The sequence below is a fragment of the Hipposideros armiger genome, unplaced genomic scaffold, assembly GCF_001890085.2.
Source record: "Hipposideros armiger isolate ML-2016 unplaced genomic scaffold, ASM189008v1 scaffold_41, whole genome shotgun sequence".
Taxonomy (NCBI): Eukaryota; Metazoa; Chordata; class Mammalia; order Chiroptera; family Hipposideridae; genus Hipposideros; species Hipposideros armiger.
The window spans coordinates 431402-448709 of NW_017731391.1; the positions used below are offsets into that span (position 1 = coordinate 431402).

The 17308-nt window shown below is 39.6% G+C and overlaps 1 protein-coding gene across 1 annotated transcript in view; it reads left to right on the plus strand.

Moving 5' to 3' along the window:
- SYNE1 (spectrin repeat containing nuclear envelope protein 1) overlaps positions 1-17308 on the plus strand; it is a 455684-nt gene that overhangs the window by 414122 nt on the left and 24254 nt on the right. The window contains exons 131-135 of the mRNA XM_019638911.1: positions 10675-10862; positions 11748-11898; positions 14696-14878; positions 15138-15275; positions 16833-17024. Of these exons, the coding sequence (XP_019494456.1) occupies positions 10675-10862; positions 11748-11898; positions 14696-14878; positions 15138-15275; positions 16833-17024 (852 nt within the window). The remainder of the gene's footprint in view (positions 1-10674; positions 10863-11747; positions 11899-14695; positions 14879-15137; positions 15276-16832; positions 17025-17308) is intronic.

Consider the following 17308-nt stretch of genomic DNA (forward strand, 5'->3'; position numbering starts at 1 on the left):
ACTGTCTGTCCTCCTGGCCGGGATAGAGGGGTGGGTGTGAGATGGTGGATTCGGGTGGGAAATCAGGAGGAAGAAAGCAGGATTAGGGACAGAGGGGAGGCCTTGGCGGGGCGGGTGTTTGGGGCAAATGGGTTCCCTGTCACCACAGAGTTGACTCTTAAGAAGATAGGCCATCACAGGGTCAGTGTTGTTGGCCCACCAAGAAGCCATCCTAAAACGGTAGGTTAGGCTGAGCTGCGATGGTGTATCTAAAGAAGAGCTGACAGTTTTGTTTACTTATTTGTGGATCACTAGCCCACTACCGTAGACTTAGAAAGGAGCCATTTTCCCTCCTGCATTTAGTAGTGTTTGGAGAAAGACTACAGTGCATACTGAGAGATTTTAGAGTCTCAGATCATTTTGTTTTGCAAGGAGGATTCCATCACCTGCGGACCCCACACTGTAATTTCACCTTCATGTGTGTAGCAAAGTCATCACACTAGTACACAATACACAACCCAACAAAGCAAAAGAGAGGGTGACCCTGAAAAATGCATAAGGGCGGAGGGGTGGGGATTTTCACCTCCCACTCCCCTTGCTTGTTTTTACTAAACATAGCAGACTCCAGTTGTCAGTACTAAGCACCATAAATCCCCTGAAGGAGTACTGCTGCTTCGTGCCTTTCGATTGTCCTTGAAAATTCTCTCCACACTCTGGTGACTTTCGTTGTATGCAGGCCATGATAGCCAAGTTGCTTTACTTGAAAAGATTTAAAAAAAGAATATATAACAGGCCTATTTCTGCAATCCTATGAAAAAGTTCATATACTTACTTTATTTTACAAACATTTAAACCAATGACAATAGTTATTAAATACATTTTTGGGATGTTGGGTTTACTTTGATATTTAAATTAGCATTTCTTTTCTTCAATTTTTGTAAGATTAAAACACTCTAATGGACTCTCTGATATCTGAATTCTGATATTGAATTCTGGGGTCATGGTTGGCCTCCAGTTTCCCAAATTCTCCTGGAGAACATGGAGATGATAGCAACATGTGAGAAGAGTTAAAATCTAATGACCCATATTGTAATTTAGTGAATGTAAGACAATCAAAACAATGTCTAGTTAAACATGGCAAATTGATCATTTGCATTTATAGCCCACCCACTACTAAAGCCCTAATAAAATAATAGCAAAGGGGAAGAAAAGGTAAAAACTCACAACAACAAACAGAACAGGGGACAAGATGCTAGAGATGACAGACATCCTATAGAATTTTGGAAGACAGAAAGTGGATAGATGAATAGCAATGCTGTTAGCAGACGGACGAGGGAGAAAGCTGACTCCTGCCACAGCGTCCAAGAAGGCTCAGGAAGTGGAGGTATCAAGTCTGCAGGGCTTTACGATGGAAGATTGCTTGAAAGTTTGACTAACGAGCGCTTACACTGCTGATCCCCCCCCAAACCCAGCTAATCGGGCAACTCCGCTTTGCTTTCTCCAGGGGAAGACCAGAGGGTTAGTCTCTGGAGCGTGCAGACCAGAGGGCCTTTGGATATGGGGGTACAGGACACCATCGAGCCTGGAGCCATTAAATGAAAAATAGAGAGATTAAGTGAAAGGCTCTGTATGGAAAGGTGTGACTCCTGCCCCCCTGCACCAGCTCCCTCAGTGTCACCAGCCAGGTTTATGCTGCAGCCAAGATTTATACAAGAGTCTCAAATTCCAGTTCAGTTATTCTTTAGAAGTCCCCCCAGAAAGAATCAAGAAAATGGAGAGGAAGAAATGATCAAAGTAGTAATATGAAAGTAGTAACGTAAATTTTTAAAAATGTCTAAAATTCAGAAATCAAGAAATAGCAACATAAACATGTTACTTGGAAACATAGAACTAAAAACCAGAGGACAGAGCTATGAGAAATGAAAATAGTTGTTTCAGGGTGCTATTCATTAAAAGCTTAATAGTAGTTTTTGAATTTTAAATATATTATGTTCATGTTGCCTATTAACTAAATTTTAAAGTTAAAAAAAAAAAAGAACATATACCAGTGGTTAAAAGCAAAACTTCCTGGGTTTAAATCCTGGCTTCACCATTTTTCTGCATGACCTGTGGCAAAGTAATGAACTATTTTAACCCTCAGATTCCTTATGCATAGGATGTGTAAGAATCCTTTATATACAGAATCAGAGTACATGGCTCCTTGTGTTACTGTGAAAGTTAACGAGAAAAGCACTTAGCACAGCACCTAGCACAAAGTGCATGCTTAAATTTTATTTTAATCATGCCGTATTTACTACAGTTTCCTTTGTGGAAAATGCTTGACCATGATTCTATCAAAATTGTAGCATTTGGGTCCATGTTGTAAAAGACAAATAATAATCTGTCTCTACAGGGGAAAAATTCTGACAAATATTTAAATAGACAGATTAAATTGAAAAGAAATGCATTTTCTTCCATTTCCCTGTGTGGAGTTTCTGTATGTTTCTCTTGCCAATGTACTTAATTATTATAGACTTAATTAGGCAGAACTATATGTAGACTTGACATGGCTTCAGAGAACATTTTGTCAAATTTCCTTGTGTTATAGCTGAAGAAGAATAAATGCAGAGACACTATGTGACAATTTGAGACCATTACCAGTGGAGGTTAAAGCTAAGACTAAAATGTTTGTCTGTATCAGGGCACTTATATATAATTATGAAACCCCCTCAAGCCTTATTTCATATATTGATTTTAACAAAAACTTTCGAGCAGAAGCACAAGGGGATTTTTCTCCAGTATTTACTGTGGGAACTTGGTCAAGCTTCTAGGGGTAACACTCACAAAATTGTGTCCCCCACCCCCATGACTGGGTCCCCTGGAATTTTTAGCTGTCAGAGTTGTCCACACTGCGCCTTCAGCCATCCATCAATTACAGTTCTGGTTTTCATACCCCAGCAATGACTCCCACAAGGGCTCCTCTCATGACTCTGCTCCGAGATAAATTTAAAAGTATATGGAGGAGTGATGTCACCAAGATGGCAACAGAGGTTGTTTCTTTTTTTTTCTTTTTCTTTTTTTTTAAGATTTTATTGGGGAATTGGGGGAGGGGAACAGCGTTGAGGAATTGGGGAAGGGGAACAGACAAGTTGCTGTCGTTTTGTTCTTCAGTCTAGTTGTGGAGGACGTTGCTTCACTGGCCCATGTTGGCATCATCATTGCGCTCTTCCTGGGCGAGGCAGATCAGTCGCTGGCCTCTGGACGGCCACTCATGGTCGCTCTTGGCAGCTCACGCTGGCTGCCAGCTGTTCACGCTGGCTGCTGGCCACTCACGGTAGCTTACGGCAGCCCCACTGCAGCAGGGGCTGCAGCCTACGCCGTTGCCGGCGACTCACTGCAGCCCAGCTCCAGTGCAGCTGAGCTGTTGTTCAGCATCTTAGCTGTAGAGGGCGCAGCATCACTGGCCCTCGTGTGGGGTCCAAACCGGGGCCCTCTGGCATCCCAAGCCAGTTCTTAACCAGTGCACCACTCGGCCGGCCCCCAGAAGTTGTTTCTAACTTAAGTCCCCCTCACAAGAAGACCAACAAGCAACTATCCATAAACAAGACACCACTGTGAAAATCCCAGAATCCGGGAGTATAGCTAAAGCACTTCCCTGGACCACAGAGGCCAGAAGGATAGAATTAGAAGGGTAAGAGGAGTGGCTGCACGCTGACCGCATTGCCCTTCCCCAGGCTGGCACAGCGTTGCACCAAGAGGCCCCTGGGCCTACAGTATTGCACAGAGAGGGCTCCTTGGTCTGTGGTTTCTCCAGGGGGGAAAAGAGAGGCCCAGGTGGTCGTCCAGCTCCCCAGCATTGTGGGACATTTCCCAGGAGGCTTACTTGGGTCTCGACTGATGGGGATCACTAGGGGAGTCTGTGGGACTCGACCACCGGGGATCAGATAGAAATGGAGAAGAGGGGTGGGGCTTATGGCAACCAGCACTCAGATCTTGGCAGACTGCATTCCTGCTTGCAGCTGCATCCGAGCAGAGATCCCAGCCAGCCTCTTTGCCCATCAGCAGAGCCCAGCCAGTGGCCCCAGCTGGCCTCAGAGCTCAGTTGGCAGTTCTGCCTGATTTGGGTCTGCAGACAACAGGCCACACTGGCCTTGGAGTCCTTCCTGCCACCCTGCCTGGGCAGGGAAATAAATTCCCAGCCCTGCCCAACAGCTGAGCATAGCTTCTATCCGGCCCTACTGGGAAGCCTGGCCAGAGAACCCAGGCAGCTGTGGAGTCCATTCAGTAGCCCTTCTTGGGCAGGGCGCCAAGCCAGTAGCCCTACTTGACTGTTGAGCGTAGCCTCTGGCCTCACATAACCAGGAAGCCTGAACTGTTACCCTGGGCTGCCTCAGAGTCCAGGTGCCACCCCACCCAGCCATGGAGTCCAGACTACAACCCCACTCAACAGTGGAGTCCAACCTAGGACCTTACCTGATTACCAAACACAGTCTGCAACCTTGCCCAGTCAGGGAGCCCAGCCAGTGACCCTGCCCAGTCACCGAGCATAGCCTACAGCCCCACCGGGCAAGAAAGCCTGGACAGTGACCCAGCTTCACCATGAAGCACAATCTGTAGCCTCACCCACTATGGGATGTAGCTAGAGGACCCTCCTGACCAGAGCCTGGACAACGACCTTGCCCAACAGGGGAGCACAGCCAGTGGCCTACCTGATGACGAAGCCCAGATTATGGCCTCCAAACCCAGAGCACAGCCTGACACCCAGTCCAACTGCAAAGCCTGCCTGTGGCCCACCCAGAGTCCAGCCAGCAGTATTATCTGGTCCAGGAGTACAACCTGAAACCCCACCCAGCCTGTAGCCCTGCTCAGTCACAGAGTCCAACCAGCAGCACGGCCTTCAAGGAACACAGCCTGTGACCTTGCCCAACCAGAGGTGATCACAGAGCCTGGAAGTGACACCACATCCCCACCTCAAAATACAGAACATTTTCCAGGATAGATTATGTGTTAGGCCACAAAATAAATCTCAACAAATTCAAGAAAATAGAAGTTATATCAAGCATCTTTTCTAGCCACAATGATATGAATCTATAAATCAATAACAGGAAGAAAGCTGGAAAATTTACAAATACTTGGAAATTAACATATTTGTGAACAATCAATGGATCAAAGAAGGGAAATGAAAAATTATCTTTAGATAAACAGAAAAGGAACTACAACACACCAAAACTTATGGGATGCAGCCAAAGCAGTTCCAGAACGGTAGTTTATCGTGATGATAAATGGCTATGTTAAGGAAAAAGAAAGATCTCAAATAAACAACCTAACTTTACACCTTAAGGAACTAGAAAAAGATGAAAAAACTAAGCCCAAATTTGGCAGAAGGAAGAAAATAATAAAAATTAGAGATAAATGACATAGAGAATAGAACAGTAGAAAAGATTAATAAAACTGAGTGGTTCTTTGAAATGATAAACAAACTTGACAAACCTTTAGTTAAACTAACCATGGAAAAAAGAGAGAGGTCCCAAATGAATAAAAATTATAAACGAGGCCGGCCGAGTGGCGCGATGGTTAAGAGCTGGCTTGTAACGCCAGAGGGCCCCTGTTTGGATCCCACATATGAGGGCCAGTGACACTGCCCTCTACAGCTAAGATGCTGAACAACAGCTCAACCTGGAACTGGGCTGCCGTGAGTCGCCGGCGACGGCGTAGGTTGCAGCCCCTGTGGCAGTGGATTGCCATGGGCTACCATGTGTAGCCAGCAGCCAGCGTGAGCGGCTGTCCAGAAGCCGGCGACTGATCTGCCTCTCCCAGGAAGAGCGCAGTGATGGTGCCAACTGGGCCAGTGAAGCAACATCCTCCACAACTAGACTGAAGAACAAAAGGACAGCAACTTCTCTGTTCCCCTTCCCCCAATTCCCCAATAAAAATCTTTAAAAAAAAAAATTATAAACGAAAATGGAGACATTATAATAAATACAAAGGATCATAAGAGACTATGATGAACAATTATATACCAACAAATTGGAAAACCTAGAAGAAATGGATACATTTCTAAAAACATAACAACCTACCAAGACTGAATTATGAAGAAATAGAAAATCTGAACAGATCAATAATGAATAAAGAGGCTGAATCAGTAATAAAAAACCTCTTACCCTCTGCCCCCCCAAAAAAGTCCAGGACCAGATGTTTTTACAGGTAAAATTTACCAGAGAGTTAAAGCGAATTCTTCACATTCTTCAAAAAAAAAATAAAGAGAAGGAAACACTCTCAAACTCATTTTATGAAGCCAGCATTTCCCTGATATTAAAGCCAGATAAGGACAACCAAGAAAAGAAAACTACAAGCAATATCCCCAATGAATATAAATGCAGAAATCCTCAATAAAGCACTAGAAAACCAAATTCAACATCACATTAAAAGGATCATACACCATGGTCAAGTTGGATTCATCCCTGGGATGCAAGAATGCTTCAATACATCAAATCAATAAATGTGATACATTACATTATTAGAATGAAAGATAAAAATCATATGAGCATCTCAATGGATGCAGAAAAGGCATTTGACAAAATTTAAATGGCAAAAACTCTCAACAAATTAGGTTATAGAAGAAATATACCTCAACATAAAAAGAACAAATAAGACAGGCTCACAGCTAAAATCATACTCAATGGTCAAAGTTTGAAAAATTTTCCTCTAAAATTGAAAACAAGACAAAGGTACCCACTCTCACCAATCCTAATCAGTGTAGTACTAGAAGTCCTAGCCAGAACAATCAACCAAGAAAAAGACATAAGTGGCATCTAAATCAGAAAGAAAGATGTGAAATTGTCTCTGTTTGCAGATGACATGATAATAAAACTTTGAGAACCAATAAACAAATTCAGTAAAGTAGGATACAAGTTCAGTGTACAAAAATCAGTTGCATTTTTATACACTAACAATGAATTATCTGAAAAAAACAAAGAAAACAATTCCATTTACAATAGCATCAAAAACAATAAAATACTTAGAAATAAATTTAACCAACGAAGTGCAAGATTTATACACTGAAAACTATAAGACATTGAGGAAAGTCATTGAAGGAGACACAAATAAATGGAAAGAAATCTTGGGCCGGCTGAGTGGTGCGATGGTTAAGAACTGGCTTGGGACGCCAGAGGGCCCTGATTCGGATCCCACATATGAGGGCCAGTGACACTGCCCTCCACAGCTAAGATGCTGAACAGCAGCTCATCCTGGAGCTGGGCTGCCGTGAGTCGCCGGCTACAGCATAGGCTGCAGCCCCTGTGGCAGTGGGTTGCCATGGGCTACAATGTTTAGCCAGAAGCCAGCGTGAGCGACCAGCAGCCGCAGTGAGCGGCCGTCCAGAAGCCGGCAACTGATCTGCCTCACCCGTGAAGAGCACAATGATGGTGCCAACTTGGGCCAGTGAAGCGATGTCCTCCACAACTAGACTGAAGAACAAAAACGACAGCAACTTGTCTGTTCCCCTTCCCCCAATTCCCCAGCACTGTTCCCATCCCCCAATTCCCCAATTTAAAAAAAATAAAATAGAAATGGAAAGAAATCTCATGTTCATGGATTGGAAGAATTAATATTGTTAAAATGCACATATAACCAAAGCCGTCCAGAGATTCAGTGCAACCCCTTTCAAGATTCCAATAGCACTTTTTACAGAAATAGAACAAATAATCCTAAAATTCATTATGGAACCACAGAAGACCCCAAATAGCCACAGCAATCCTAAGAAAGAAAAATAAAGCCTGATTTTTAAACTATGTTGCAAAACTATAGTAATCAGAACAGTATGGTACTGGCATAAAGCCAGACATGTACACCAATGGAACACAATCAAAAGCTCAGAAATAAATCCATGCATATACAGTCAACCAATATTTGACCAAAGAGCCAAGAATACTCAGTGGGGAAAGGATAATTTCTTCAAAAATGATGTTAGGAAAACTGGATATTCAAATGGAAAAGGATGAAACTGGACCCCTATCTTACATCACTCACAAAAATCAACCCGAAATGGATTACTTAAATTAAAGACCTGAAACCATAAAACTCCTAGAAGAAAACACAGGGAAAAAGCTCCTTGACATTGGTCTTGTCAATAATTTTCTAGATACGAAACCAAAAGCACAGCACACAAAAAAAGTAAATAAATAGGACTAAAATTTTAAAAAGCTACTAAAAGTTTCTGCTGCACAAAAATAATGATCAACCAAATGAAAAGGCAACATACAGAATAGAAGAAAATATTTGAAAACCACATATCTGATAAGAGGTTAATTTAAAAATATATAAGGCACTCATATAACTCAATAAAATAATATCATCATCACCCAATTAAAAATGGGCAAAAGACCTGAATAGACATTTTTCCAAAGAAGGTATTCAAATTGTCAACAGGTGTATAAAAAGATGCTCAACATCACGGATTGTGGAAATGCAAATCAAAACCACAATGAGATATCACTTTTTAGAATGGCTACCAAAAAGAAAAGATATAATAAGTACTGGCAAGATGTGAAGAAAAGGGAACCTTGAGCCCTGCTGGTGGGAATGTAAATTGGTCTATCCACTGTGGAAGCCATTATAGAGGTTCCTCACAAAAAAATTAAAGAACTGTTATATTATCCAGCAATTCCACTTCTGAGTATATATCCTAAGGAAGTGAAATCACAATCTTGAAGAGGTATCTCCACTCCCATGTTTATTGCAGCCTTATTTACAATAGGAAACAACCTAAGTATCCATCAATGGATAGATACAAATGAAAGAAAATGTAATTAGATAGATAGATAGATAGATAGATAGATAGATAGATAGATAGATAGATAGATAGATAGATAGATAGATAGACAGACAGATAGACAGACAATGCAGTATTTTTCAGCCATAAAACAGAAGGAAATAATGTCACTTCTGACAATATGATAAACCTTGAGGCCATGCTAACAGAAACATCAGACAAAGAAAGTGAAATACTATATAATCTCATTTAGATGTGAAATCTAAAAAAAAAAAAAATCCCATAGAACAGAGAATAGATTAGAGGTGAGGGGGGTAGAGTGGGGGTTGATGAAGGTGGTTGAAGGTTACAAACTTCCAGTTATAAGATGAATAAGTTCTGGAGATGTAATATACAGCATGGTGACTGTAGTTAACAATACTGTGTAGTATATTTGAAAGTTGCTAAGGAGTAAATCTTAAAAGTTCTTAACACACATTCACATTGTAACTGAGGTGATGCATGTCAACTAAACTACTGTGGTTATCATTTCACAATATATACATATATCAAATTATCACATTGTAACCTTCAACTTACACAGTGTTACATGTCAGTTATATCTCAATAAAGCTGGAAAAAACCTTTTCAGTACTTGGGGAAAATTAAATTAAATTACTATAACCCTTTTAAATGAATGGATTATGTTCATATATCTAACACTTCTCCCAAATGTATATCCTTATACAAGATTCACTTTAAAACCTAAAATTTACTTGGTTATCTCATTCACAGAAGTGTTTGTCTTTATCTTAAGCAAATATTGAGTTCAGTTTCTGTAATATTTTATAGTTTTTAGACCAGAAATTTCCATGATAACTTTCACATAACTGAAAGAAGTTATGCAAGAGATTTGAAAGGACTGTTTAGTGAAATAAAAATATTTTGACAGAATTTATATTTTTGTGTCTAGTTTATAAAATCTCTAAAAATTAATCAAAAGCACTATTATTACGCTCAACAGTAGGCTAATGTTTGTACAGAAGGCATTGGGACATAATATTAAGGAGAAAAATAGGAGGAAGAATCTGTGCATACATACAAGAATATAAACCCCAGCTATCTGAATAAGTTGAGGAATTATTAGAGCAAGAGAAAAGCTAGGCAAATTCAACAAATGTATCAAAGTAAAGGAAAATATGTTAAGAGCCTTGGTAAATAGGGAAAACAAACTAAAAAGGTACTTGTAAGCTTCACTTTTAATAATTGTATACTTTGAGTCAATTGAGTTAAAATGCAATAGAAAAAAATAATATACATTTTGCACTTATATTCTTTGCAGTTAATTGAACTCTGGAAAGATTCAATGATTTGTTTACCATCATAATCTTTCTATTTCTGTCCTACATTTAAAATTGCTCACTGCGGTAGCTGCTAATGATAACTATGTCATCATACATAACAGAGAACCTAAGTCCCTTAAACCGTCCTATCTTTTAATGATGGTGGAATTAACTATTTAAAACAGTTTTCAGATCTCTGAAGATCAAATCCCAGTTCTTGAATGCCAGCTTTTAAGAGAAGCACATGTTTTCCTTTGATTGATGATTGATTATTGATTGATTGATCGATCAATGGATTGGAATGGAAGTGATATACTGTGAAGCAGAGTCTGGGGCAAGATTTATTTTTCTGTCACTAGTTTTATTAATATAGTTAATTAGTCTATTTCACTTGTTCAGTTTGTATTTTGGCATTGCTCACATCGCTGAAATATTTCTGGATTCATTTTCTCATACTTTTGAGTTTGCCATATTTCATCAATGAAGCTGATGAAACCTCAGGTATGGACGGAATGAAATATTTGTTGAGGTTTTTGCCTAACCATTTGTCGGTCAACAGATACTGGTGCAGCTCCTCCCATCTGTTTACAAGTATTTGAATAAAGCATGTCTCGTTCCCCGCAGGAGCTTCAGAGAGACATAGAGAAACACAGCACAGGTGTGGCCTCTGTCCTCAACCTGTGTGAGGTCCTACTGCACGATTGTGATGCTTGTGCCACGGACGCTGAGTGTGACTCCATCCAGCAGGCTACGCGAAACCTGGACCGGCGATGGAGGAATATCTGCGCTATGTCCATGGAAAGAAGGCTCAAGTAAGCTGGGATGTTCAAACATTTGGGAAAGAGGGAGGACCAAAAAGAAAACAAAACAAAACAAAAAACATACCCAGAGTATTCATTGTTCGCAATTTCCTTTTGGTTGCAGTGTCCAAAAATAGCCTTGATTTCCCGAACTTGTCGTCTACATTTAGTTGGGAAAATAAGTAGGTATAAAGATAATATATAAATATAACAAGGCAAGCTATGCCTGACCTAACAGTTTAAATATAATTCAGAAAAATACGCCTTTGCTGAACAAGTGTAATGTTACAAAATTGGTGGTTGAAAAGTAACATACTTTTATTAAAAATTAAAAAAAATAAATCAAAGGGCTTATCTGTAAGCCCTTTGAAATTCAAGGCTGTCAGAAATCACAATTATCATAATGATTTAAGGCACATAATCTCTGTGCTTCTCCGGGGAGCTCTTGAAAGATGAGTATTTGTCTTGCTGTCATGTGTTGATTTTGATAAGGGTGAATTTGATGTTGGAATAAAATGGATTTTCACACCTTGTTTGATTTCAGCAAAACTTTGACATGAGTGTGCACTGCAAACATGGTGTTGCACTTCTAAACTTCCCTCGTATGCAGAACAGTTCATGTTAGTGCTTATGACGCTCAATTTTAGTAATTCCAAATCCAGAGCTGCAGGATGTGGGGAAAAAAAAGAAAAGAAAAGAAAAACCCACAGCTGTTTCATTTTAGCTCAAACAGTTGTCTCTTTTTCACACTAGCCAAACTTGGCTCAAGGCACCATTATTGTTTGGCACAACAGTTGCTTGTTTGGGCACTCGTAATCCTGTTGCAGGCATCACACAGGGTTCTGAGCATAAAAGGTCTCCAACGATCAGATTCTGTTCTTTCCTTTTCTGTCTCAGAATTGAAGAGACTTGGAGACTGTGGCAGAAGTTTCTGGATGACTACTCCCGATTTGAAGATTGGCTCAAGATTTCAGAAAGGACAGCTGCCTTCCCCAGCTCTTCTGGGGTGCTCTATACAGTTGCCAAGGATGAACTAAAGAAATTTGAGGTGATTTATAATTCCAAATATTTAATCTTTATTTTGCTATGAGAGTAGCCAGCTAGTAGTTGGTGTCCCAAGACATAAACTAACTGTTCACCCACACATGTTTTCGTTCAAGTAGCTGGGTGATGACTTCGTGGTCATCTTTATTAATACCTCATTAAGTAGGCAAAGAAGTGAAGAAAGGAGGTTCTTGTTTTAAGATTATCAAGAATTACAAATACAGCACAAAATAATGAAGAGGAATTCTATTAGAAAACAAGACCCGGGATTTCCCAGAAAAGATCTTGGCATTTTTTTTAATTTCACATTTCTTCACAATCAACCCTCTAAGATTAAATAAAATATGATGATTTTCCATACTATAAAAATCTATCTTCCAAATATATTTTCTTGATTTATTTTTACCTACTTGGAATGAAGATAGATAAATTTTTTAAATTATCGATAAAGTAGTTAGCTCCAGAATTGAATAAAATGTTTTAATCATAAGCCATTTCCAATTATACATGAAGAGCCGTGCCATTCTTGGGTCATGAAGTCTTTTCCGTTTCATAGAGACAATAATCGCAGCAGTATAATCATACTCCTAAGGGCAGGAATCGTTCAATAACTGATTCCACCAGTTCCTTGCCTGGTGATGCCATCTCGAGCCTGCCCTGTCACTCTGTTAGGATAAAACCTCCACTGCTGCCTCTCATTTTCACAGAGGACCTGACATAGCCTAAAGTTGCCTGTTTTTTAATTTGAAGTTTCTTTTCCCATCATTTCCCACTAATAGGCAGACAGGTGTACTTGTACACATTGACAGCACGCAATTCTGATGCATGTATTCCAAAAATCATTCTTGGTTACTCATTCTGCTCCAAGCTCCCTGAGATTTTAAAAATAAGACTAAACATTCACCCAAGTCCAGTGGCATTCATTTTTGTTACCATGCACCATCAGTTAACTAGACACTTATTGAGGCCTGTAAATACGAAGTTTGGTTTTTCTTCTTGTGGGCTTTAAAATCTAAGAGTCATAGATGGGCAGCTGTATGAATTTATAAAAATGTTTAAAAGCTATGGAGATAACTGAGAGTTATTCTGACATCTGAATATGGATTTATATGTAAGTATACCACTAAATTCTAGGGGAAAAAAATGTTTCCTATCTATAAGTCTATTCCTTAGGAAACTTCTCGTTTAAACCACAATAACTCTGCAGCAGAGAGCAGGCCACCTCGGTGTGAGCCAATGCCAATGAAATGTCCCTGCATTGCATCTTAGTGTCCTCAGCTTCCAAAGGTTAAAACCTTCTATAATTGGCTTATGCTACAAAGCATTATGTAAGATCCTTTTTGATGCTATTTTCGGCTCAGATTTTCTAGTAAAGTTTAGCCATATACTTAGCTCCTATAATGAGTGATTTTACCATATGTCTTGTAGTTAATTTTCTTACGGGACAGGAATAAATCACAAAAACAAAATTTGGTTTGAGGGCAGCCTTTGCCTGTCCCACTGCATGAGTATTGGGACAGATTTGGGTGTGCTGTGCCACCCACCTGCGGTGCCTGCCATCTCGCCAGTGGACAAACGTAGTCTGTAACTTCCAGTAATGGCAAAAGCTGAACTTGCCTTACCATTTCATTTTTTGGGGAAATAATTCAAAGTTTTATAGAACAGAAGATTGAATTTAGTAGGATGGAGGCTCTTAAAGCACCTCTCAGAAGGAGGAGCATCTCAGGCAGAGCTGAGGCAGCGTCTGAACAGTGAGACGAGCCGAAGGAAGCGGACCTTTGGGATTTGGACAAGCGCAGTCCGACTAATGGTACAATTTTCTGTCTAAGGCCAAGATGATACCCAGTCATAAGTCACATACACAAGTTTGAAAAAAAAATGCTTCATTTTATTTTGGCCAAATGATTCTTGTGCTAGATCTATACTATATTGCAAAGAAAAAGAAGTCATTTACCTTTAGAAACTCTAAACAGTGTATAGGGTAACCTCAAAGTAAATTGATACTGCTTTGTAACATCCTCTGTCAGCTGTAACATGTTTTATAAAAACTGAGTAACTCATGGGAGCACCCCCTCTCCCCCCCACAAAAAAAAAAGCATGTTCCAAACTTTTTTCTAGGTAAGGTTACTTGTATTTTACTAATTTGCTTTTTTTGGAAGTTCCTAATAGCTTGCATTTAAAGGACTTTCTGCAAAATATATTTTTTAATTTTTTTTAATGGACACCAGCATTGGGGCAGTTTCTGGATTTTTTAGGACAGTACATATTTTACAAATAAAGAGACAATTCTGTAGATATCTTTTCTTTTCTCAATATTGATATCGGAAATTTTGAACATTTCAAACTCACATTGACATCGAAAATTTTGAACATTTCAAATTCATATTTCAGCACACGTAAATATTTTTGTAATCACTTTGTTTTATGTGAAAAAAAATTTCTGTCTGTTAAGCATCTTAAAAGCTATGTTTTATATATATATATATATATATATGTAAATTCTATGTATAAATGTATATTTTATGTGTATATGTTATATACATAGGTATTTGTATATATACAAATATTTATAGTATTAGTGTTTACTGTTTTCTTCTATATTTTTGTTTGATCTGCTCCCATTCCTTAAGCCACACTGATTGCTTTGCTTTAACAAGGGGAAGTCTCTTAGAAGCTGTCCCTTCCCTGTTGGTGACAGTGTGGCTTTACACTCTCCCTGACACTGCAGCATGCAGCCCAGGCACCCTTGATGAGAGCCCTTCCGTGATCCCCTTCACCAGTATGCTTCTGTGTGGTCCTAGGCTTTCCAGCGACAGGTGCACGAGAGCCTGACCCAGCTGGAACTGATCAACAAGCAGTACCGCCGCCTGGCCAGAGAGAACCGCACCGACTCTGCCTGTAGCCTAAAGCAGATGGTTCACGAAGGCAACCAGAGATGGGACAACCTGCAAAAGCGCGTCACCTCCATCTTGCGCAGGCTCAAGGTCTTTCTTATGTTTCCTCCGATGCTTAGGGGCCCAGAGGACAGGATGGAGCCATTTGAACACAATGCTAAGACCTGATCTCTGTGATGTTCTAAGATTGGGATGGCAAGAGGGGTACTCCAGGGTCAATTTATACAGTAATGGGTTGCAGGGCTCTCATTGCTTGTAGAGAAAATGACTTTCCAGATTGGCGGTGCCATCTCAGTCTGTGCATGTGGGATTTTTTATTTAATTTTTATTATTTTCTTTTCACATCTAGCATTTCATTGGCCAGCGTGAGGAGTTTGAGACGGCACGGGACTACATTCTGGTGTGGCTGACAGAAATGGATTTGCAGCTCACTAATATTGAGCATTTTTCCGAGTGTGATGTTCAAGCTAAAATAAAGCAACTCAAGGTAATTAATGAATGATTCTTCAAATTATCAGTGTGAAGCAAGTCTGAAGAAGAAGGGATTTGTAGGTCTTTTTGTGAAGAACATAGTAAAAGAACTCTTTAAAAAAAATTAGTTCTTCTTGATTGAAAACAAATTTCAAAAAATACAAAAGATATTAAAAATGAAATAAAGGGCACTACCCACAGATAACTACCATTAACATATATATGTATATTTTTAATTATTAAATTGATAGCCAGGGTTTTAGGGGTCTTCCTTTTTGGTTGTTGTTTTTGGTAGGTTGTTTTTGGTGTTTTTTTTCTGATTTGTTTCTAGCATCAAATAGTTTATTGGACCTCCATGTTCCAGAGAAATACAACTTACTCATGTTGAGATTTCATTCTACATTCTTAGGTGCCTAAAATGAATTAAACATATTTTGTATGTTTCATTCTATGATGCAACCATAGTGACTGGTTAGAAATCTAAACAGAAGGGATATACAGTACATTAGATAGAAGGAGTCTCTAAATAGAAGCATGTTTAACAGCTTGAATAATTTGCAAGGCAGCTTATGAAATTTTCTTCCCAAGATAGGTAGATTGACTTAGAAAAAAAAATCATGATGCCCATAACCGTAGGTTGTTATAGGTTATTATGTAATTATTAGGTTATTGTTAGGTTAGTATTTTAAATCAAAAAACGTTACCCTTAATCCTAAATTCTCGGGATGAAAAAAAGTCATAAAACACTTAACCTAGTATTCTGCCCAACCCTTCTCTCCACATCACCCCTGAACCCTGACTCACCCAAGATGTTTCACAGGCAAATCAATATATGTAAAACTTTTGGCAGGAAATTTCTACTAAGTTGAATCCTTTCTTTTTGGACTCTGGCAGGGTCTTAGAACTTACTACTGCCTCCTCTTCTCCCCTCCCAGTCTTTTCATTATAGGACAATTTCGACTATTCCAGAGTTTCTTCTTATATCAAATTAAAATTGATCCCCTGAAACTTGTCTCCAGTAGCTTAACTTCTTTAAACTATGTAGAACTAGTCTGAATGATCCTCCAGAATTTCTTATTTTCAAATCACATTAATCTTTCCTGCTTATGTTTCAAAACAATAAAAGAATCACCTGAGAAGAATTTATGACCTTGTCATTTGCTTGGTATAATGTATGATCAAGAAATCAAAAAAAATATTCAACATAGTCTTTCAAGTGCTAAATTTATTTTAGCGGCACTGTAATGATTACAGTTGCTTTTCATCAGGGGTGACCAGTGCAATCAACTTTATGATGGGTTTGAAAGTTTCTTCCTGTGATTTTCTACCCATACTGACCATGGTAGTAAGTTTTATTAGCCAAAGTCACCTTTCCGGTATGGAATTCTAACACTTCCATTTCCAACTCCTGATTGAAAATTTTCGTATTTTACTTAATAAAGCAATAACTTCTCGGCCTGTCATTGTAAATGGTAAATTCAATATCCCCTACATGGTTTCCCTAAATATGTATCTCATAATTATTCCATGTCAATGTGAGCACTAAAAATGATGTGAGACTTGTGTTCCCTAGGCCTTCCAGCAGGAAATTTCCTTGAACCACAATAAGATCGAGCAGATAATCGCCCAAGGAGAGCAGCTGATAGAAAAGAGTGAGCCTTTGGACGCAACTATCATTGAGGAAGAGCTGGATGACCTCCGGCGCTACTGCCAGGAGGTCTTCGGGCGCGTGGAGCGATACCACAAGAAGCTGATCCGCCTGCCCGTACGTGACCTTCAGTCTTTCTTGTCATTCAATCCAAAGAGGATTCATTATGTGGGGTTAGGTAGCCTTGTATGGTGGTGGGTAAGAGTGCAGACTCTGGAGTCGGAATGCCTGGGTTCCAGTCCTGCTCTGACACATGTTGCCTACGTAACCTCAGGCAAGTTATTTCACATCTCTTGCTTCGGTTTCCTCAACTGTAAAGCTGGTTCAATAACAGTAACTACCTTGTAGAAAAGGTTGTTTGAGGCATGAGATGAGCTCATATGTATATTGGACAATTTGGA